The sequence below is a fragment of the Hyperoodon ampullatus genome, assembly GCF_949752795.1.
Source record: "Hyperoodon ampullatus genome assembly, chromosome: 3".
In the NCBI taxonomy this organism is placed as follows: Eukaryota; Metazoa; Chordata; class Mammalia; order Artiodactyla; family Ziphiidae; genus Hyperoodon; species Hyperoodon ampullatus.
Genome location: NC_136916.1, coordinates 103,340,680 through 103,365,659, shown reverse-complemented (window position 1 = coordinate 103,365,659; position 24,980 = coordinate 103,340,680). Strand labels below are relative to the sequence as shown.

Below are 24,980 nucleotides of genomic sequence, written 5' to 3'. Positions count from 1 at the left end.
TTAAGTCAGAATCTGACACTTATTTTAGTCCGCACGTGGCCCACCCATTATTTTATTTACCACTTCCGTCCGTGCCTCTTTCCCACACTGCGCACTTGTCTCAGTCACAGTTTTAGTAAGCCCACAAGCTCACCCTAGCCCAAATGAGTAAAAAAAACAAACGTCGCAGGAGAGCTTCTCTGAAAAGGGGGAAAGACCCAATGATGAGACAGCAGAGGACTCTAAGGCTGCCAACAGAAAGAAAGCTGCATTTAAAGCTGGGTCGAAGTAAGAGAGTAGCACTGACATATATACACTACCAAATGTAAAATGAATAGCTAGTGGGAAGCAGCTGCATAGCACAGGGATGTCAGCTCAGTGCTTTGTGACCACCTAGAGGGGTGGGATAGGGAGGGTGGGAGGGAGATGCAAGAGGAAGGGGATATAGGGATATATGTATACGTATAGCTGATTCACTTTGTTATACAGCAGCAACTAACACAACAATGTAAAGCAATTATACTCCAATAAAGATGTTAGAAAGAAAAAAAGAAAATACCAAGAGTCCTACTTAAATTACGGGCTCATTGCAACAGGTGATTCACATTCTCCAAGCCCGCTTTGTATAATATGTGGCTACCGGCTATCCAACCAAGCCATGAAACCCTCAAAACTGCTTCGCCATGTGGAAACCAAGCACCCTGCATTAAACGACAAGCCTTTGGAGTTTTTCAAAAGAAAAAAACAGGAACACGAAGAACAGAAGCGATTATTGAAGGCCACCACTTCATCAAATGTGTCTACACTGAGAGCATCATTCTTAGTGGCTAACTGCATTGCGAAAGCTAAGAAGCCCTTGACTATTGGTGAAGAGTTGATCCTGCCTGCTGCTAAGGACATTTGTCATGAACTTTTAGGAGAGGCTGCAGTTCAAAAGGTGGCACGTGTTCCTCTTTCGGCTAGCAACATAGCTAGACAAATTGATGAAATAGCAGAGGATATTGAGGCACAATTGTTAGAGAGGATTAATGAGTCACCATGGCATACAATCCAGGTTGGTAAGTCTACTGATCTCGATGACAAGGCAACAGTGCTTGTTTTTGTGCGATATATTTTTCAGGAGGATGTGCATGAGGATATATTATGTGCACTGTTGTTGCCAACCAACACCACAGCTGCAGACCTATTCAAGTCTTTGAATGATTACATATCAGGAAAACTGAATTGGTCATTTTGTGTCAGTATATGCACAGATGGAGTGGCTACCATGACTGGACAGCTTTCTGGTTTCACTACTCGGGTCAAAGAGGTCGCTTCTGAATGTGAGTCTACGCACTGCGTCATCCATAGAGAAATGCTGGCTAGATGAAAAATGTTGACTGAACTTAACAGTGTTTTGCAGGTTGTGATTAAAATTATCAAACACATTAAAGTACATGCCCTGAATTCACGTCTGTTCACACAGCTCTGTGAGGAGATGGACGCAGAACATACACGTCTTCTCTTGTACACAGAAGCGAGATGGCTTTCTAAAGGTAGATCACTTGACTAAGTTTTTGAGTTACGAGAGCCACTCTAGAGATTTCTTTTAGAAGAACAGTCACCACTGGCAGCACATTTCAGTGACACAGAATGGGTTGCAAAACTTGCTTACTTATGTGACATATTCAACCTGCTCAACGAACTCAATCTGTCACTTCAGGGGAGAATAACAACTATGTTCAAGTCGGCAGATAAAGTGGCTTCATTCATAGCCAAACCAGAATTATGGGGGCGACGAGTGAACATTGGGATTTTTTGACATGTTTCAAACATTAGCAGAGATTTTGAAAGAGACTGAGCCAGGGCCTTCTTTCTCCCAGCTGGTGCATGATCGCCTATCTCAGCTTTCAAAAGAGTTTGAGCATTACTTCCCAACCACAAAAGACCCCTGAACTGGGAAGGAATGGATCCGCGACCCATTTGTTAATAAGCCGGGTGAAGCGACTTTGCGCTAGAAGAGGATCAACTGCTTGAGATCGCAAATGACGGTGGCCTTAAAAGTATGTTTGAGACCACTTCAAATTTCCATATGTTCTGGATTAAAGTCAAGGTGGACTATCCTGAGATTGCCACAAAAGCACTGAAAAGCCTGCTTCCATTTCCAGCATCCTATCTTTGTGAAGCAGGGTTTTCTGCAGGGACAGCAACCAAAACGAGATTACGGAGCAGACAGGACAGAAGCAACACTCCTTGGGTGTCACTGTCTCCCATCACCCCCAGATGGGACCATCCAGTTGCAGGAAAACAAGCTCAGGGCTCCCACTGATTCTGCATTATGGTGAGTTGCATAATTCTTTCATTATATATTACAATGTAATAATAATAGAAATAAAGTGCACAATAAATGTAATGCGCTTGAATCATCCCGAAACCATTCCCCCTCCCCCAGTCCGTGGAAAAATTGTCTTCCACGAAACCGGTCCCTGATGCCAAAAAGCTTGGGGACCGCTGGGTGACAGGTAGTAAAAGTGTTTGGGCCCCTCCAGCTGTTTCTAGTTCTGATATTAGATGTTAGCTGAATCAGTAGGGAAAATTCCCAGTTTGGGCCCCAGTAATTGCAAACTGAGTTATGTGAACTGTCCAAAGAACTACTTTGAAAAGTCCCCTGTCATGTTATGTGAACCCGTTCTATGTGTTATCTAGGCAGGGGTGAGAAAAGCAGGCTATTTCTACCACTGTTAGTCCCTCAACGGCCCCCAAGCATCTAGTGAGTGAAGTACAGGCTCCTTATTTAGATATTCAACCACCTGCTACCTGGTTCCCACCTACCTTTTCTATATATCACACTTAGAGCTAATGCTTTCACTAAATTGGATTCTTCTCTGCTTATTCACTCCTTCCTGCCTCTGGCTGATAACATCATAGCATTTCTTCCCTTAACTTAGAATGTCCCACCTTTCTCCTGCGTATCTCCTGGCACAAATCATACTCCTCTGTCTCAGGACTGTCTTCTCAAATACTATTTTTCAAATACGATGAAGCCCTCTCTTAACCCCCCTAGAGCTTCTGAACAAAAGCACTTTATACTTCTTGTTGTGTTGTCATATTTTTGCCTTGTTTCATAGCTACTTGTGTGTCTTATGGATTAAATTGTGTCCCCTCAAAAGATATGTTCATGTCCTAATCCCAGTACTGGTGAATAGGACCTTATTTGGGAATAAGGTCTTGGCAAATATAATCAAGTTTAGATAAGGTGATACTGTATTAGCATGAGCCGTAATCCAGTGACCAATGTCTTTTCCTTAAAAGAAGAGGGATAGTAAGGACTGTTGGATTGTTCTGAGGAACTGAAAGGAGCATTTGTGCAGTCTATTTACAAGTTATTCAATATTCCTTTGCTGCTCACCTAAAAATAAGTCTTAACTATTCATCAAGCCCTCTACTTGTTACTTCACTTGGAATTTGTTGCTGTTTTTACTTGATGTAACAAAACTATACCTCTGAATGTTTATTGATACTTTTTACTAAATCAGACATGTATTCTTTTTCAATCCAAATTAGTGAAGTTTTATCAGTGCTGAAATATGATCTCTACTTGAATTGTGCTCTAAACTTGGTGTTTGGTGATCCAGGGGCAGGTATCCAATAGGAAGAGCATGTCTGAGTGACAACTTAAGCAGCTTCTGTGGTGGCCTTTTTACATTCCCCAACATTCAGACACATTTCTTCCATTTTTCATTTTCCTTTTTCACGTCATTTTACTTCACTTCTCCCCCCTTCCATCCCTGCTTATTTCTTAAGCCCCATGATGGCATCTATTAAATGGTATTTAGGACTGATGAATGATCAATCCTTTAATACCCTTCCCAATATAACACAATTAAGGACCCATTTAAAATTTTCTAAAACACTGTCCTCATCTGGATAATGACAAGTTTGAGCCACCGTCCCAACTCTGCAATTCAGCATGCACTGCCAGTCTTCCCCCATATCCCTTCTCCCCCTGACATCACACCACACCTTGTAAAATTGGGATCAAAGAAGTCTCATTCTGGGATTGTTAATCTAAGGATAAAAACACTGATTTTAATACTGTTTTACTAGTTTCTGCCTTTTAAAATAGGTAGGCCTATGTGTTTTATTCTGGAAATCACTGATGGTCATGACAGCCATTAATTATGTTTGTATTATGTTATTTATCAACTAAACAGCATTTGAAAGAAAAATCTAATTTCTTTAATATACCCTCAAATCTGTTACTGCATCTTTTATTTGTGATGCAGTAAGACACTTGCCTGTGTTAAAAGGGCCAAGAGTAAGTGCCTTTTTTGTTGAACATGTCTATAGAGTTGGCAGTTAATGCTGAAATTTGTTAAATAGCCCTTCCAAAATTATACTTGTGAAATACACAAAAATAAATTGATCTACTTAATTTCTAAAAAAAAAAAAAAAAGAAGAGGGAAATTTGGACACAGAGGAAGGATACATGAGGAAGAAGGCCATGTGACCACAGATGCAGTTATTGGAGTGATGTAGCTACGAGCTAAGGAACACCAAGGGTTGCCAGCAACACCAGAAGCTAGGAAGAGGCAAGCAAGCATCCTCCCCTAGAGCCTTCAGAGAGAGCGTAGCTCTGCTAACACCTTGACTTCCAACTTTTAGCCCCTGTGAGCGAAGAAATTTCTGTTGTTTTAAGCCACCCGTTTTGTGCTACTGCCCTAGGAACTGAAGTCCTGAGAAAGGTCTGTGAGTATCTGAATGTTCTGTAACCAGACTATGCAGAGCAGGAGCCTTCCAGAGATGTGGTAGGATTCAGCAGCTTCTTCCCAGTTCTCCATTTTTAGGGGCTGGTGAAATCTATTTGAAATTCTTGGCATCATGGTTGTTCCTCCTTCCCACTCTTTTCTGTTTGAGAAATTTTGAGAAGGAACTTGGTATCTTCGACGGAACACTGTGGCCATACTGTCTTCCAGCTGCTTCTTCCATTTATTGCACGTTTGGTGTGAAGCAGAAGTAGCTGCTCTGAGGTGCTGCAGAGCAAAGAAGGAGGGCCCATGGAGTGCATGCCCACTGCTGCGATTCCTCTCATCAGTTCCGAGACATCTCAGGCCATTTTCATTTTCCTAGTAGAGGACCACGATTTTTACTCAGGAAAGATAAAGTGTAAAAAGAACAAAAGTAAGTTTCTAAAGAATTTATATTAGGTCATTATGTGTTGCAAAAAAAAAACAGTTTAAAAGTAGAGAATCTTCAGGAAAATACTGCTTTATAATACAAGCAGGGCTGGTGTTTGCATGCATCTTCTCCTGTATATTAAAGTTTCCCTGAGGATGCATTTCTAAAACTTGCTTATTAATAACAAGTGGAATATTTTATTTTATTTATTGAACTATAGTTGATTCACAATGTTTCAGGTGTACAGCAAAGTGATTCAGTTATGCATGCATACATATATATGTATTATTTTTCAAATTCTTTTCCATTATAGATAGATAATTAAGATATTGAATACACTTCCCTGTGCTACATAGTAGATCCTTGTACAAGTAGAATATTTTAAAGCTGTGTTTTCTAATAAATATTTTAGGATTTTTTCCTTTTTATTTTTATGATTTTTCCCCAGCTTTCTTGAAAATAATTGATGAATATAATTGTATATATTTAAAGTATACAGTGTAATGATTTTGCTATATATATGCATTGTGGAATGATTACCAAATCAAGGTGATTAACACATTCATCACCTCACCTAGTTAGCTTTTTTTTTTTAAATGGTGAGAACACTTAAGATCTACTTTCAGCAGCTTTCAAGTATGCAGTACAGTATTATTGACTATGGTTACCATGCTGAACATTAGATCCTCAGAACTTATTCTTCATATAATTGAGAATTTGTATCCTTTGACCTACATCTCCCCATTTCCATCTCCCCCAGCCCCTGGCAACCACCATTCTACTCTCTGCTTCTGTAAGTTTTCTATTTTAGATTCTACATGTAAGTGAGATCATGCAGTATTTGTATTTGTCTGGCTTATTTCACTTAGCATAATGCTTTCTAGGTTCATCCATGTTGTTGCAAATGGCAGGATTTCCTTCTTTTTTATGGATTAATATTACATTGTATACACACACACACACACACGCCACATTTTCTGTATCCATTCATCTGTTTAAGGATGTTTAGGTTGATTCTGTATCTTGGCTATTGTGAATGAAGCTGCAATGAACATGAGTGTGCAGATATCTCTTCGAGATCCTGATTTAATTTCCTTTGGCTATACCTACAGCCAGGAAAAGGTTTGCTGGATCATATAGTAGTTCTATTTAAAATTTTTTAAGGAACCACCATACTGTTTTCCATAATGGCTGTACCAATTTACATTCCCACCAACAGTGTACAAGAGTTCCCTTTTCTCCAAATCCTTACCAACATTTATTATCTCTTGTCTTTTTGATAATAGGCATCCTAACAGGTGTGAGGTGATCTCATTGTGGTTTTGATTTGCATTTCCCTGATGATTAGTGATTTTGAGCACTTTTTCATGTACCTTTGGCCATTTGTATGTTGTCTTTGGGAAAATGTCTATTCAGGTCCTTTGCCCATTTTTAAATGGGTTATTTGCTTTTTTTCTATTGAGTGGTATGGGTTCTATATATATTTTGGATAGTAATCCCATATCAGATATATGGTTTGCAAGTATCTCTCCCATTCTGTAGGTTGCCTTTTCATTTTGTTGATGGTTTCCTTTGCTGTGCAGAAGCTCTTTAGTTTGATGTAGTCTCACTTGCTTTTGTTGCCTGTGCTTTTGGTGTCTTAACCAAAAAATCTTTGCCAGACAGAAACAGACTCACAGACTTAGAGAACAAACTTACGGTAACCAGGGGAAAAGATGGGAGGGAGGGACAGATTGGGAGTTTGGAATTGACATGTACACATTGCTATATTTAAAATAAAATGCCTTTCCATGAAAAAAAAATCAACTATACTCCAATTTAAAAAAAAAATCTTTGCCAAGACCAATGTCAAGGAGCTTTTCTTCTGTGTTTTCTTTTAGGAGTTTTATGGTTGCTGGTCTTACATTGAAGTCTTTAATCCATTTTCGAGGTAATTTTTTGAGTGTTATAAGACAGGGGTCCAGTTTCATTTTTTTGCATGTGGCTGTCCAGTTTTCCCAGCGCCATTTATTGAAGAGACTGTCCTTTCCCCATTGTGTGTTCTTGGTGCCCTTGTCAAAAATTAGTTGGCTGTTGGACTTTTTGCTTCAATTTGCACCATTCACTTGCCTTGAATGGTGTTAATTGTTAGAATATTTTCATTTTGAGATCCATCCTTTGTTTCTTTGTGTCTTTCTCCAGTTTTGAGGGCAGTGTAAGTTTTCCGATTGAAAATCTCTGTATCTTTTCCTCCTTCCCACTTGTTCTTAATTGAGGTCCTTGATTTAACAGAAGGTTCTGGCTGCAAATATAATTCTGTATTTTATGTTTCTGCCGCACACCTGGTGAGAAAGCTAATTATAGGTCACTGTTGAGCAGGAGAGAATTTTCTTACCTCTCATGTTCCTTTGGCTCAACCTAACTTTTTAAGTTCATCATGGCTTGTATGATCTTCCTCACAAAGACCAAAATGTTAGCTGTTGCTTTGTTTTAGGGTAAATATTGAAGTGCTTGACATCTGCATCTAGAAAGGCTCATCCGTGGAAGCTAGAAAGTGGGGGGTAGTAAGGACTTTTTATATCCTGTAGGCTGAACTGTAGATTGTCTCTGGATTGATCTGTGTCAGCCTGTGGGCTTAGGATCTACCTGGACCTTCCAAATATGCCATGTCCCATAGATGAGCTAGAGAAATTCAGAGAGAAGAAAGGGTATGTTTCATTTTCTATAGCAGCCATGGTGTTGACCATTGAGACATAGTGTCTCTCTATGAAGACTGTGAACCTGTCAACCTATAAAGTTGTGATTTCCCATAGACATGGTGTCCTGGTTAAGGGCATATTCTAAGGGCTGTGGAGGATTTAAAGGAAGGTGATCATGATGAAGAAGAGCCAGGAAAATGGAGCTTAAAATGAAGTACTCATCCAGAAATAGTGCTACATTCCTCTTGCTTTCTAGAGCTGGTTTCCAAAAGGACGTACCACAATGGTCTGGGCCAGTTTTATAAGGAAAAGATCCAAATACTTAGGACAGGTGTCAGTTATGGGAATTGCCACTCCCAAATCATTGGAACTGGGTATTTTTAGGCTTGGGCACATTTTCCATCTTTCACACTCACTCTTTGTATACATGTGATCTGTACTGTTGAAACCAAAAGTCTTTGCAGGTTTCTTTGCCCAGATAAAGATCCTTCCTTGTCATCCCACCTGAACTTCCACTGAAGAGCTTTATGGTTAAGTTCTTTTATTTGGCTGAAGGCTTTTTTTTGTTGATGTGGCTGAAGGAGTAAGCCTAAAATTCAAAGCTGTCTTATTTATGACTAAAGTGTAAGTTTTTTGATAGTATGTTGGTATTGTGGAATTCTAGCAAGTTTAGTGTCCACTTTGTCACTGATCCTGAGACTTATGTTAGACTAGTTTTGAGAAATTAGGCAGAGTGAGAATCCTGGGTATCATCCACACAGCGACAGTTGGTGTATCACCTTTATTTCTCTGACGCTATCCCTATTAGAATACTTAGAGGGCTATAAAAACACTCTTATTTTTTTAAAGTACTTATTTAAAGGAATCCCTGAAATGATTCCTTTCCTAAAATGAGGAATTCTTTGTTTTTGGATTTTCATATCTTCAGACATTGTCAGCATGTCAAATAGTAGTATATCAGATGTCATAAAATATTTATTGAGTATCTGTATTGTCCTAGGGAACTCAGATGGCTGAGAGGCCTAGTGGAAATAGTGGAAAGAGCTTTGTTAGTTATAGATAAAATAATGAATGTTAGAAGCCAAGAGGTCTTGGTGTCCAGCCATTAACTGGCTGGTCAGGCCATTGAGTCTCTCCTGACCAAAGGCTCTTTACTGTTCTATAAAGTGAGGGTTAGAATGAATGACATCTGGTGTTCCAGCTTTTGAGATCTATGGATGTTTTGTCTTAAAGGCATTCTGAGATGGTTTTTGCCCTTAAGAAGTTTTAGCTTTGTTTCTAGATTTCCTTACTTCTGTTTGGCTCAGTTCCAAAAATAACATGTGTTTGTTGTTTACAAAGGAAAATTCAACTGGAAGATGTATTATGCAGAAAGGAAGTCTCCTTCAATCCTGCCCTCTGAAAGAGAATCATTCTTAAAATAAGTATCTAATGATCTCCACTTATTTCTATGCATATATTAATATTTTTGTGATATATACACACGTATATGTGTATAGGTGTGTGTGCATATATGTGTGTGTGTATATATATATCTTATTCATACTGTACTAAAACTTGATTTTTTTCATGTAACAGTTGAGATAATGGGCATCTTTCCATTTGTCAGTGCATATAAAACGACATTATTTTTTTAATTTTAGGTATAGTTGATATATAACATTATTTTCAGGTATACAATATCATGATTCAACATTTGTATATATTGCAAAATGATCACCATGATAAGTCTAGTTAATATCCATCACCATACATAGTTACAATTTTATTTTTCTTGTGATGAGAACTTTTTTTTTAATAAAGCACACATCTTTTTTTTTTAATTTGTTTATTTGTTTTTATTTTTGGCTGTGTTGGGTCTTCATTGCTGTGCGCAGGCTTTCTCTAATTGGGGTGAGCGGGGGCTACTCTTCGTTGCGCTACAGGGCTACTCTTCATTGTGCTACGCGGGCTTCTCATTGCGGTGGCTTCTCTTGTGGCGGAGCACAGGCTCTAGGCGTGCGGGCTTCAGTAGTTGTGGCACGTGGGCTCAGTAGTTGTGGAGTGCAGGCTCAGTAGCTCCACGGCATGTGGGATCTTCCCAGGCCAGTGATCAAACCCGTGTCCCCTGCATTGGCAGGCGGATTCTTAACCACTGTGCCACCAGGGTAGCTCAAGAACTTTTCAGATCTACTCTCTTAGCAACTTTCAGTTATGCAGTACAGTATTATTAACTATAGTCACCATACTGTACATTACATAAACTATTGTATTTTTAAAATGACCTCATTGAATGTTAGCAATTCACTATTGGAGGCAGATTAAATATACATTCTGGCCAGAATGTCAAGTGTTGAATCATATTCAGCTGAAGCTAAAGCTAAATATCACTGTCATAGAATGGATGTGCTGGAATACATGAAAAAAAAATCTGAAATTTCAACAAAACTATTGAAATGTTATTATACAAGTTATTAGTGACCAGATTTACTTTTGACAATATACAGGCATTCTCATTTCTCACCACTGTCTGCTGTTAGATTGTTCCTGCAGTCACTGTACCATCCTACACAATCGTGATACTAAATAGATGGTAGCTTGGCTGAGGTAGGTGCCATTAATACTCTTTGGCTAGTTCTGCCAGAATAGTCGAGGTTAATGGTGCCCCTCGCAATTAAATTTGTCCTCTCTAAGAGTACCTAGTAAAAGACTGGGTAATAGGCTAGGTGAAGACTTATCTCCTCATTAACTGCTAGACTTGGAGATTTGTTTGATGATCATGAGTTTCATTGAAGGAATCCCCCAAACTGAAGCATTGTGCACTGCTTTTTTTCCCCATATTCTTTTCCATTATGGTTTATTACAAGATGTTGAATATAGTTCCCTGTGCTATGCAATAGGACCTTGTTGTTTATTTTATATATAATAGTTTGTATCTGCTAATCCCAAACTCCTAATTTATCCTCCCCCAGCCTTTCCTCTTTGGTAACCACAAGTCTGTTTACTATGTCTGATTCTGTTTCTGTTTTTTTTTTTTTTTTTTTTTTTTTGCGGTACACGGGCCTCTCACTGTTGTGGTCTCTCCCATTGCGGAGCACAGGCTCCGGGCACACAGGCTCAGCGGCCATGGCTCACGGGCCCAGCCACTCCGCGGCATGTGGTATCTTCCCGGACTGGGGCACGAACCTGTGTCCCCTGCATCGGCAGGCGGACTCTCAACCACTGCACACCAGGGAAGCCCTGTTTCTGTTTTGTAAATAAGTTTATTTGTATCAATTTTTTAAGAGTCCACATATAAGTGATATCATATGGTATTTGTCTTTCTCTGTCTGACTTACTTCACTTAGTATGATCATCTCTAGGTCCATCCATGTTGCTGCAAATGACATTATTTCATTCTTTTTTATGGCTGAGTAATATTCCATTGTATATATGTGTGTGTGTGTGTGTGTGTGTGTATACACACACACACACACACACCCCCCACATCTTCTTTATCCATTTATCTGTCAATGGACATTTAGGTTGCTTCCATGTCTTGGCTATTGTACATAGTGCTGCTGTGAACATTGAGGTATATGTATCTTTTTGAATTAGAGTTTTCTCCAGATGTATGCCGAGGAGGGGGACTACTGGATCATATGGCAATTCTACTTTTAGTTTTGTAAGGAACCTCCATACTGTTCTCCATAGTGGCTGTACCAAGTTACATTCCCACCAACAGTGTAGGAGGGTTACCTTTTCTCCACACCCTCTCCAGCATTTATTATTTGTAGACTTTTTAATCATGGCCAGTCTGACTGGTGTCAGGTGATATCTCATTGTAGTTTTGATTTGCATTTCTCTAATAATTAGCCATGTTGAACATCTTTTCATGTGCATTGTGCACTGCTCGAAACATTCTTTCTGATTATTTTCAGAAGCATACTTAAGATCACATATATCTAACTTTCTAATATTTTTGCTGCTTTATGAAATGAGTTGATTGAAAAAATTCCATCATTAATTTTGGCTCCAGAAATGTGGCAGTAGAGCAATGTTGTTGACTTTCAAGATATACAGAATTGTTTCAGTATCGCCTGTATCTCAGCTTTCATCGCATGTACACCAACTTCAGCTTTGTTGGAATAGAATGACATGGGACTTTTTTTTTTTTTTTTTTGCGGTACGCGGGCCTCTCACTGTTGTGGCCCCTCCCGTGGCAGAGCACAGGCTCTGGATGCGCAGGCTCAGCGGCCACGGCTCACAGGCCCAGCCGCTCCGCGGCATGTGGGATCTTCCCGGACTGGGGCACAAACCCATGTCCCTTGCATCGGCAGGCGGACTCTCAACCACTGCGCCACCAGGGAAGCCTGGGACTTTTTATTATGTAGGAAAAATGTGAACTCTCAAGGTACATCAGTTTTGTTCAAATCCTCCCCCCCCCTTTTTTTTTAGGAGATTCTAATGAATAAATTACTTCTTAATAAATAATCATTGGATTTAGCAGGCCTGCTATTTTTGTATTCTTATCTGCAAAGTAGAATATTATGGGATTTTGTTGCTGTCGTTCAAGCAGTCTATGTAATAGGCACTAGCTCTTCTCCATCTTGTTTGAGGATATGGTATAAGTACACAGCAAGGCAGTTCCACAGCCTCTTATACATCATGAAATTAGTCTTTGGCTGAAGGAGGAGGAGGAAAGTGTTACACTCCTTTTATGCTTTCTGGTTCTGTTCATTACATTGTGCTATAATTACTTTCTGAACACACAGCTGGTGAGTGTGACCAAAACTTTGAATGCTTATGACTTGTAAGACACATTTCACCATGTTTGTTCCATTGTCAACAATAGTTGGCTTTCCCTGTTCTTCACTGGGTTTCATTCTATACTTCTTCATTCTGATTCATTCTGTTAGTGTGAGAGACAGGAACTCTCTCAGCCAGAGAATAAAGCAGGAGCAGAATTGAACGCATTGTGAATGCACCACACTGTCTTATTTAATGGAAGTCTCCGATTGTTTCTGCACGTCCAGATGTCTGATGTACAAGATATAGGAGTAGCATGTTTACTAATACCACCATTGTTCTGTACATGTCTCAGTATAAGAAGAGAATTTTGGTAACATGTTTTCCAGAAGTACTCTTGATTCTAGGAGTCATAATTTTGACAAGTCTGGACACATTTTCATCTTCAATGAGAGGATTAGAGAGGTTGGCTTTCTTTAATAGTCATTTAACCAGCTTATTTTTCAAAATTAGCCTCTATGTACTTTATTAAGATTTTTAAATTGTGTTGTTTTGGAGTTTGACTACTATAAACAAAATGTGCTTAAAGTACCTTATTTTTCTCAAACATTTTCTTCTTTTCTTTTTTTTTATGTGAATACTTTATTTTGTATCAATCAAGAATGACTTCATGGTCAGAAAGAGAAAGACAATTACCATATGATATCACTCATGTGGAATCTAAAATATGATACAGATGAATTCATTTATAAAACAGAAACATTCACAGACATAGAAAACAAACTTATGGGGACTTCCCTGGTGGCGCAGTGGATAAGAATCTGCCTGCCAATGCAGGGGACACAGGTTTGATCCCTGGTCTGGGAAGATCCCACATGCTGCGGATCAACTAAGCCCATGTGCCACAAATACTGAGCCTGTGCTCTAGAGCCCACAAGCCACAACTACTGAGCCCACGTGCCACAACTACTGAAGCCCGTGTGCCTAGAGCCCGTGCTCCGCAACAAAAAAAGCCACTGCAATGAGAAGCCCGTGCACCACAACAAAGAGTAGCCCCCACTTGCTGCAACTAGAGAAGGCCTGCGCACAGCAACGAAGACCCAGCACAGCCAAAAATAAATAAATAAATAAATTTATAAAAACAAACAAAAAGAAAACAAACTTATGGTTACCAAAGGGGAAGGGGGTGGGGGAGGGATAAATTAGGAGTTTGGGATTAGCAGATACAAAAAATTATATATACAAAAAAGATAAACAACAAGGTCCTGCTGTATAGCACAGGGAAGTATATTCAATATCCTGTAATAAACCATAATGGAAAAGGAAAAAACAATGACTTCATGGATGTCATTGTGATTTTATAGTTTTTTTCCTATTTTTGAAAATTTTACATTGCAAATCATAAGATTTGGGTCTGATAACTGGATTTTTTCTATTGTCTCTTTTTTAAAAATTATTTTTATTTTATATTGGACTATAGTTGATTTACAATGTTGTGTTATTTTCAGATGTACAGCAAAGTGATTCACTTATACATATACATATATATATATATATATATATATATATATATCCTTTTTCAAATTCTTTTCCCATTTAAGTTATTACAGAATACTGGGCAGAGTTCCCTGTGCTATATAGTAGGTCCTTGTTAGTTATCTTTTTTTTTTTTTTTTTTTTTTTTTTTTTGCGGTACGCGGGCCTCTCACTGTTGTGGCCTCTCCCGTTGCGGAGCACAGGCTCCAGATGCGCAGGCTCAGCAGCCATGGCTCACAGGCCCGGCCACTCCACAGCATGTGGGATCTTCCCGGACCGGGGCACGAACCCTTGTCCCCTGCATCGGCAGGCGGACTCTCAACCACTGCGCCACCAGGGAAGCCCTCTATTTTTAATATAGTAGTGTTTATATGTCAATCCCAAACTCCCAGTTTATCCCTCCCCCCAACCCTCAACCCTTTGGTAACCATAAGTTTGTTTTCTAAGTCTGTGAGTTTTGTAAATAAGTTCATTTGTATCATTTTTTTTTAGATTCTGCATATAAGCAATATCATATAATATTTCTTTCTCTGTCTGACTTCATTTAGTATGATAATCTCTAGGTCCATCCATGTTGCTGCAAATGGCATATTTCATTCTTTTTAATGGCTGAGTAATATTCCATTGTATATATGTACTACATCTTCTTTAACCATTCATCTGTCACTGGACCTTAGGGGCCTCCGTGTCTTGGCTATTGTAAACAGCACTGCAGTGAACATTGGGGTGCATGTATCTTTTTGAATTATGGTTTTCTCTGGATATATGCCCAGGAGTGGGATTGCTGGATCATATGGCAACTCTATTTTTAGTTTTTTTTTTAATTAATTTTTATTGGAGTATAGTTGCTTTACAATGTTGTGTTAGTTTCTGCTGTAAGGAAAAGTGAATCACCTATACATATACATATATCCCCTCTTTTTGGATTTCCTTCCCATTTAGATCACCACAGAGCATTGAGTAGAGTTCCCTCAGCTATACGGTAGATTCTCATTAGTTATCTATTTTATACACGGGATCAATAGTGTATATACGTCAATCCCAATCTCCCAGTTCATCCCACCCCCACCCTTGATATCCATGTTTGTTCTCTAAGTCTGCGTCTCTGTTTCTGCTTTGCAAATAAGATCATCTATACCATTTTTCTAGATTCCACATACATGCGTTAATATACGATATTTATTTTTCTTTCTGACTTCGCTCTGTATGACAGTCTCTAGGCGCATCCACATCTCTACAAATGACCCAGTTTTGTTCCTTTTTATGGCTAATATTCCATTGTATATATGTGCCACATCTTCTCTATCCATTCCTCTGTTGATGGACATTTAGGTTACTTCCATGTCCTGGCTATTGTAAATAGTGCTGCAATGAACATTGGGACGCCATGTGTCTTTTTGAATTACAGTTTTCTCTGGGTATATGCCCAGTAGTGGGATTGCTGGGTTATATGGTAATTCTATTCTTAGTTTTTTAAGGAACCTCCATACTGTTCTCTGTAGTGGCTGCACCAAGTTACATTCCCACCAACAGGGTGGGAGGGTTTCCTTTTCTCCACACCCTCTCCAGCATTTATTGTTTATAGACATTTAGATGATGGCCATTCTGACTGGTGTGAGGTGATACCTCATTGCAGGTTTTTGTTTTTGTTTTTTTTTTGCGGTACGCGGGTCTCTCACTGTTGTGGCCTCTCCCACCGCGGAGCACAGGCTCCGGACGCGCAGGCTCAGCGGCCATGGCTCACGGGCCCAGCTGCTCCACGGCATGTGGGATCTTCCCGGACCGGGGCACAAACCCGTATCCCCTGCATCGGCAGGCAGACTCTCAACCACTGCGCCACCAGGGAAGCCCCTCATTGTAGTTTTGATTTGCATTTCTCTAATAATTAGCAATGTTGAGCGTCTTCTCATGTGCTTTTTGGCCATCTGTATGTCTTCTTTGGAGAAATGTCTATTTAGGTCTTCTGCCCATTTTTTGATTGGGTTTTTGTTTGTTTCTTTTCCCCTCTCTCTTAGATTTCTGTCATCTTGGTCTCATCTCCTGATACACCTGAATTTTGGATACTGTGTATAAAATATAGTAGAGATAATTCTAGGTTATTGATAATGTCATTTTCCTCCATAAAGTTTTAACTTTTGCTTCTTTTAGTCAGAATCAGAGATTGAGCTGATTCACTGCTTTGCCTCAGACTTTGTAAAGCTGTCCTATTCCTCCTTGATCCTTACTTCCTTTCTTATTCTCACTCCTTTTCCTGTTTTCCTACTAGGTGGTTTTGTTCTGGTTGATTTGCAAAAGCTCTTTTTGTATGTAAGAGACAGGCTCTTTACCTATATGTGCTACAAATGTTTATCACCAGCAAATATGGTTTGTATGACTGCTACATTTTAGGATTTTTTTAAAGGTTTTTTGTAGCCTTTCTATTGTCCTTTTAAAATGTTAATATTGCACAAATATTTATAAACTACCCACATATAATCACAATACACTTATACATCCACATGCACAGACAAGGCATTATTAATTATATTATTCAGGTTCTTTATATCATAATTTTTGAGGGATCAAGGTTGATTTGCCAATGACTAATGGTAGTGATTTTACCCTTTCTCATGATAAAGAGTGATGTTCTTGGTCTTTTTTACCTAGAATTTGATCTTGTCAAGTGTTAAAATGTTATGATCCATGTGTTTTGGAAATGCTGTGGGTATGGTGTAGATTCTGATTTTGTCTTTGTCTCTTTAATTCAGGATTCTTCACTTCTTTTCCCCCTCTTTTAAGTTAGAAGTAAAGAATGGATTCTATGGTTAAATAACCTGAGAGATATCGTAGGAGGAGAAAGTGGGCCTGTACCTGAGTCTTAAAGTATAAATCGGATATGAATGGGTAGAAGTGTGTGGGCCTTCCAGACAAGGGAGAAGGATTAAAAAAGAAATGAGGATAGGGTAGAAAATGAAGTATGTTCGGAATGTGAAAAGAGGCTCTCGGGATCAGGAAATCAAGAAATAGGAAGCAAATGTGGGTTAATGAGGTAGGATCACATTTTGGAGGATCCTGAAAGCTAAGTGGAAAAGTAATTATTTATAAATTGGCTATTCTTAATGCAAATAACCAGATAAGTACGTATTTACAAAATAAGCTTTGTGTCAAAGCTCGCTGTACGGAATCATCTGTCAAGCTTGTTTATCTTGATTCATTTTCCTTTATTCCAGGAGCTCAGAGCAGTGCACCATGATTCACATTAACTAATCTAATGCACATTCTTTGAGTTTTATTTTGTATCTGACATTCTAACCAGGTGATTTTTAGAGTGATGGTTCAGATTGGTAACCTCGCCTCAAAGAGATATTTTAAGTCTGTCATATTGTGGATCAGTTGAGAACTGCTTTCCTTCAGTTCTGTTTTTCTCCTTCCTTTTCTGCTATGCCCACCCCCAAAATCATAAATGTAAGTTTCCTTGCATATATTAAGCAGATGAGATGAAAATATGCTAAATATGGGGAGATGGCCATGTCTGCAGGCTTGGACTGTTCAGTTGTCTCTCAAGAAGCATGTAGGATGGTGGCTTATCGAGAGTTGAATGAAGCAAGGAATACAGTTGCCAATAGTATTTTCAAATACCCACTATGCACAGATGATGTGGAAAGATGCGGAAGCCAGGACCTTCTATTGAATGATATCACTGAGTTTAGGATGGTCAGCTCTTCAGAAACAGCACTTTTACTCCCAAAGGGAAACTGAGAGAACTGAGTGTTCTCCTTTTAGCTTTGACATAAAATTGTATGTTTTTTCTATTCTCAGGGGACTCCTTCGCACAATTCCGGTTTGCTGAGGAGAAAGAGTGGGATAGTGAAGCTTCATGCCCCAAACAGGTAAGGTGAAGCTCTGTCTGGAATGTGGATTGGCTCTTCTCAAGGCTGAAGACCAGCACCTTTCACATTGTTGTTGAGATGGAGGCTTCACGTAGAGAAGAGTCTAGTAATTCATGTACAGTTGAGCCTCAGTTACCTAAATTGCTCAGAAAGTTTTCAATTATACAGGCTCTTGGAGCTGGAGTTGACCTTTATACCTGGCCATCTATGTGAACTAATTATATAGCTCATATATGACTATAGTTCATATAGACTGGGTTGTAGGGCTGAAAGTTTATAGTCACAATTTTGAGTGGATTACTTTGCCATTTGGCCTTCCTTCTTTTCCCTTTCTGTGAAAATTCATCTTAGGCTTGAGAATTAATTTTTTTCTCCCACACTGTTTTTGGTGTTAGGTAAGAAAATCCTTAACTTTATAGTTTTAAATAACTCTTTGTCTATAATTAGGAGAATAAAGCTATAAAATAAGAACAAGTATCATAGAAGTCTTTCAGTGAATCCATAACACCCACACACTTTATTTGCTTTGTATTCCTGCCATATTTTCTTCCCAAGGAGCTTTGATGATTCTCCAGGCAGGATTTCACGGAATCTTTCCGTACGAGAGATGGCAGGTATTCTCACCCTTTTTTAAATGCACAGAGGATGAGTAAGTGCTGGCGTGGCATTTGCTTCCGACTCCAGGGCTGGAGCATACTATCTGATAGAGTGTTCAGACAGCCTGCCCACAGCTTCAGACAGGAGACCGAGCAGCAGACCTGACGGATAAAGGGCGGGACCTTCCTCCCCATTCCGCTGTCAGCTCAGTACACACACAGTAGGTGGCTCACACCCCCAGGTGGGCTGGCATCACGTTCAGTTGTTTGGGATGAACATTGACTTAAAGACAGAGGGGAGGGAAGTGACTTGTAAAATGACTTCCTGTCACTGTACAAAGAGTATGTTTTATAATATAGAAAAATTTGGGAATTAAAAATATTTGTTTTTGCTAGGGTCTGTTTGGGCATGTACCTGAGTATGGTTTAGAATTCTAGGACAAGTTGTAAACAGACGAACGCAGATCATGGAGGAATTCAGTGAAAGCCAAACAACTCATATTTCAACTCCTTTGAACCATGTTGGCTATCAGAAAACATTTTGTTATCCTGAGAGTTTCAAATAATTCTAAGGTTCTTTATTTATCAAAACACATGTTCTTTATTAGATATTTTATTAGATGTAGCTTATTGGAAGATGAATGAGACAAAGACCATGCTTGTTCATCGCCCTAGGCCCCTTACCTTAGCACAGTGGCTGACACATAGTAGATGGTTGGTAAATATTTACATGATAAATGAAAAAGAATGCAACATAAAATAAGTGGTATAATAAATGAATGAACATAATACTGTGGGAGAAAACTGCTTTGGGCTGTAAGTGATTGAGAGTAGGAGCATGGGATAAAGATCATTTGAATGGGCCTTGGTGGATGAGTATGGTTCTGGTAGGTTCTGTCTGGGGAACAACAGGAGAATGATGAGGAGATCTGAAAGACCAGGCTGTGCTCAGTGTCGGGAGCATAGCTGGAGTGTAGCTGGAGTGTGGATTCTTAGAAGAGGCGGCTTCCAGGGTGGGTCTGGGCCACTTAGTACCAGTGGTTTGGTCTTCATTTTTATCTAGGGGCAGTTTAGCCTGTGGGTCAGAGCATAGACTTCAGAGATGCAAACCTGAGTGTATAATCCTAGTTCTCATCTGTAAAATGGAACTAATAATAAAATGTAACTCAGAGTTGTCATGAGGATTATATTAGATTATAAATAAAAGTCCTTCTGTGCAGTTCCTGACACAGAGGAAACACTCAAAATTAGCTCTTATTACTACTGCTACTTGTTAACAAAAGTTTTGTTTAGCAAGACAATGGAAATGGCTAGACTGGACCTCCGCAATATTGGGAAGGAGGGACTGAAGAGGTCAGAGGCTGGAGGCTGGGAGAACAGGTAGGAGGATATTACGCTAGGTGAACGGGAGGGGACGTGGGCCAACAGCATGGGCCGTGAGAGGGAAGACGGTTCACTGGCAGATGGGCCTGCAGCGGAGGACATGGTAGATTGTGTCACAGGCCAGACGTGAGACATGAGGACAAGAAAGATCTGCAGGGGCGCTAAGCTTCCCAGCATGCTGATGAGGTGAGCAGTGATGATTGATGGAGCAAGAGAAGGCAAGCTTGATTGTGAGCATCTTGAGTTGAGGTATTAGTAGGACACATCCCAAACTGAATTCATCACTTCGCCACCGGCACTGTTTTGTGTCCCACATCTCACTCGGTTCTCTTTATTTTTGCTTACTTGAGAGAGAAAAAGAAGAGGAGAATCTATCTGTCTATCTACCTGTCTGTCTGTCTATCATTTGTTCCTCATGTGCTCCTCTGTCCCCAGCACAGCCAGTGACATGAAGCAGTCAAGAGTTTGCCAGTGGGTCCTGGCGGAGGCCCCAAAGGGCACCCTGATGGGAGAGGGCCCAGTGCTGTCCCTGTGACTTGCCTTCATGTCTCTGTGGCTCACATGCAGGGTGAGGGGAAGGTGGCCTGGCAGTCAGGGTCCCTGCTTCAGCCGTGTTGGCCCCATTACCGCAGGGGAGTTGGTCCCTTCAATCCATGAGTGGCATTTTCAGACCTGTCCTTTGGACAGTGTGGGGACATGTGAGGAGGGAATGGGTGGGAGGAGAACTGAGGGTGAAAAAAATAGGTCCATTATTTTTTGAAAATCATCTGAAGCTTTTTTTTCATTCCATTTTTCAGTTGTGTTGACTAGTGACTTGTTTAGTCAGTAGAGCCTCCTCAAGCAACCACTGAGCACTGGGTGGCATGCCGTGGTTCCTGAGTGCGTGGCTCTTAAGGGAACAGACACTCAGGCCCACCCCTGAGAGCGCAGTTCTGAATGAGGCCTGACACTCTGTACATGGAAAGCGCCCCAGCTTTCTCTAAAGTATCGCTTGATCTGGGCACTTCCACTGTAAAGTATCCCCGTGGTCCCTGAGTACCCAAGTGAATGTGGACAGTGAGCACTGTAGCTCTTGAGGAAGGTGCAATGGTCTGATCAGAGGCTGTAAGTGGAGTTTCTAGTAGGTTTGTTCCTCACCAAATGGTGTACCTTTACACAGACACTGAGACTTGGAGTCTGATTGGCTTCCTGGACAGGGAGGAACCTTCAGGAATAGATTCTCACCACCGAGTCTGTGTGCACAGAAGTGGGGTTGGAGGGACTTTGTTCTAACAGTCAAGGCTGGCCTCCTACCCCCAGCCTCTGAGTCTGCAGGAGAGGAGGCGCTGGGGTGGCCAGGCTGCGTGCTCCAACTGTGAGTGACTGTCAGGGGTGGCCAGGTGGATGTGGGGATGGGGCTCTCCAGGCAGAGATGACCCACCAGTTATTTACAACATGGAGCAAAAAAGCTAATTCATGGTGGTTATTCTAATTAAATCTATTTTCAAATTCACACTTTACTATTACAAGCAATTCACTTCAGCTCCCTTTATATCTAAGGCCTTCAGCTTTAGCCCTTTAGGGGACAAACTGGTGACAAAAAAGGGGAAGTCTTCTTACGCGGTGCTGTTTGATGGTAGGTTCTAGGCTCTAGGACTGCTGCAGGGAGATGAGGAGAAATCACTGTGCTGGGCTGAAGTGTCTTGAGGTCCTTATGGAGGCGGTGCCCTGTCACCTGGGCCTTGGATGGTGGGTGGGAATTGGAGACGTGGGGAACGGAGACACTCCAGCAGCTGAAGGTCCATCACTTGGGACTCGGTACATAAGCACAGCCTGGCCATTCCCTGGATCTCACAGACTTTTCATTGTTAACGATATACCTTGTAGCCATGTCACACATGATGCAAAAGGGAGGAGGAAGTTTGGGCACTTCTAGCTGGACCCCAGCACGTCTCAGCGGGCCTTCTCTAGAGAGCTGAGACAGCATCAGGTGAATGGTTGGCAGGCATCGTGGACGGAAAGTTCTGCTCTTTTATAGGCTGAAAGCAGGGGGTCTACCTGGGTGTCTTTGCAGACACCTTGGCAGTGGGAAGGGTGAGATTTCCAGTTTGTAATGTGGTGACTTACTTGTGGGTTAAGCATTCAGGATCACACTTTTCTAGTGGTTTGAGAGGTCTTCTCCAAACTTCGAAACAAAGACTGGCCATGCTGGTCTTGATCAAGCACTTGACGTGCTGAGGGCAGGACTGAGGCAAGGGCTGCACATGTAGTGCATTTCCCACTCTCCTGCTTTGTTATCCTCCATCCTGCTCCCTAAATACTCTATGTTTTTAGATGTAAGTTCCTTTTCTTCCAGGGTGAGGGGCCACATCTGCTGCTGCCAACCTTGCTTACCTTAGAGCTAGCCATCTCCGGAAACTTTCAGAAGGGCAGTTGAAAAGCTATATTGCTTCTTTTGATCCCTGTGTACTGCTGTTGCAAGGCTCAGGGGTTTGAGTGGGTCTGGATTTAGTGCTGGCGCTCTACTGAGAGCACCAGGAATGACTCCCCACCTCCAGTCGTTACAAACCCATCTACCCAAGACATCCTTACAGTGGAATAGAGATTAGACTCCATGACCCCTGGGTGTTCTTCTCTAACTTGAAATCAGTGATGGCAGCATAAGTCATGGTTCTACCTGGGTCTGTGATAGTCCTTGGTAGACAAGGTGGTCCGTGGTGTCTGCCTCTAATGTGGCAGCCACCTTTCAGTTTTTCCTTCTCTTGGGTGGCCAGGGCACCTAGAAACAGCTGTTAGGGGTCATGCGATAACCTGGAACGTTTTCTCAGATATGGTCAGTTTGTGAGGGCATTGCCTGGATGGGATTTTGCGTCTATGCCTGGGAAGGGAGTTCAAGGGACTTTTCGTGTTGGCCTCACACAAAGTGCTGCCAGCTGGAGGGTAAGTTTCCATCCTCTGCTTTCTGGTTGGAAGAGAGAGAAGCGTATACCTCATGGGCTTCTTTGGCTGTGACTGTCCTCCCCATCTGACGGCTGAGACAGCTCTTCCCTGCTCTCCTGAAGGCCAGCCATCTGAATCTGGGGGAGATGTCCAGTTAGATTTCATTAAGTGCTTTGAATTTTTTTCAGTAATTCCAAGAGCATCCACAGGTTCCAGGTTTCCATGCAGTCTTGATGTGAGGTGATCACCACCCTGCGGCTGCTCTGGCAGCCTGAGCTGTGGCTCAAGAAGGTGCTTTTGGTTTTGCTTATCTTAATGCAGAGATGGTAGAAATTAGAACCATATCAAGTGTGATTTATGATCTGATTACTCCCAGCTAAAAGTAATAGATGATTTATTTACAGTTACTACCTATTGTCTTGTGCTATTTCTGAAAGGTCATATGTAATCATCTTGATCAATCTATCTTTTTTTTATATATAGAATTCAGCATTTTATGTGGACTGTGAGTCATTGGTTCGAGCCCTTCAAGAACTGCCTCTCTCACTCCGACTCAATGTTGCTGCTGAATTGGTCCAGGTAAAAACCATGACAGCATCCTGAGGCTGGTATGAATTAGGGCAGGAGAAGAAGAAGAATGAAAAATATCCCCCTGCAGGATGTTTCAGACTCAGCTTTTCCTTTCATCAAACTGAGCATTTTGTATCAGGTAGAATTTCGTAAAGTTTTGAGGGACAATGAAATACTTTCTAAAGGTTTTTTTTTTTCATTTTATATTTGAAACATTTTAAAGGATCAAATGTAATAGAATTGAATGCAATGTAAAAGTATGCAGTCTGCCTTGTACTCAAAATGTTTATGTGCCAGGCTCTGTGTTAGGCACTAAGGTTACAGTGGTGAACAGACAGGCATGGTTCCTGCCCTCATGGAGCTTAATCTATTGGGAAAGATGCGTATTAATCAAGTTATCAAATTGTAAGTCCTGTGAAGGGGAAGCACAGTATGCTGTGAGAATATGTAATAGTGAACCTGATGGACTTTGGTGTGATTAGGAATGGCTTTCCTGAAGAAGTGACAGATAAGCTGAGATCCAAAGTATAAGAACATTTGAGTTGGGATTTAAAGAAGAGTGACCCAATCAGATCTGCATTAACAACTGTGCTAATAATAATAACAGTAACAAAGAACATTCTGGCTGCAGAATGGAGAGAGGACTGTATTGGGGTGTCTGTGTTTAGGGTATATCTGCACATGCACACCCATGCAAAAGTAGAGTGGATGAGGGAAGGCAAATTAGGAGGCCACTGCACGGTTCAGGTGAGTAATACTGTAGCTTGGACCGGGCTAATGATGGTAGAGATGGCAGGGAACTGGACTTTACCAAGAGGTGTATTACAAAAGTAAAATTAACAGGACTTGGTGAAATACTGGAAATGGAGAGGGAGCAGGGAAAGAATTTTCTAGGTTTTCCAGCCTGGGCAACTCAGTGGTAGCTAGTAGTATCGGGAGGGGTGAGGCTTGGACATTATGGGTTTGTGTTTCTGAGATGTCAAAGTGAAAATATTAGTCAATTGGATATGGAAATTTATAGTTCAGAATCAAGGGTTGGAAATATAAATTTGGGAGATATCAGTTGTAAGGTAGCTAAGAGAGGAGCCATTGAATCGGCTAAGAGAGGAGGGGCCCAAGGGCTATACCAGAAGGAACTTTGAAATTTAATTGTGGCTAGATTGGATTTTGTTAAAAATTGAAACCCTGGGCAGTACTAGTTGTCAGTAGAATCCCAGCAACTAAAGTGATCAGTTGTGTTCTGCAGTTGAATGTGATGCTAAGCCTGAGCATAGGCAGGCATCAGTGGGTATCCACCCAGTTGTCTCTGTGGCACTTACGTCAAATTTAGGGCAGCAAGTAGAATTCAGGGCTGGAGGACACTTAGGGGCAGAGAAGTAGAGAGGATAGCATTTGCCTCTGATGGGGAATCACCCTGGGACTTCTTTAGGAGCGTTTGGGGGTATTGGGGCTTGTCTTAGTGACTGGGTGAGCGCTCCCCTTCTTCTGGCTGTCCAGAGATGGTCCAAGTCCTGACATACTTGGTTTGATCCCATACAATGAGGAGTGGTTAACAGAACCCATCAGGGAAACACTGAGATGAAGGT

The 24,980-nt window shown here is 40.9% G+C and overlaps 1 protein-coding gene across 1 annotated transcript in view; it reads left to right on the top strand.

The window, feature by feature from the left end:
• AVEN (apoptosis and caspase activation inhibitor) overlaps positions 1-24,980 on the top strand; it is a gene marked incomplete at its 5' end in the record, with an annotated part of 169,962 nt that overhangs the window by 142,054 nt on the left and 2,928 nt on the right. Inside the window, 2 exons of the mRNA XM_079699545.1 lie at positions 17,856-17,926; positions 23,308-23,403. Of these exons, the coding sequence (XP_079555671.1) occupies positions 17,856-17,926; positions 23,308-23,403 (167 nt within the window). The remainder of the gene's footprint in view (positions 1-17,855; positions 17,927-23,307; positions 23,404-24,980) is intronic.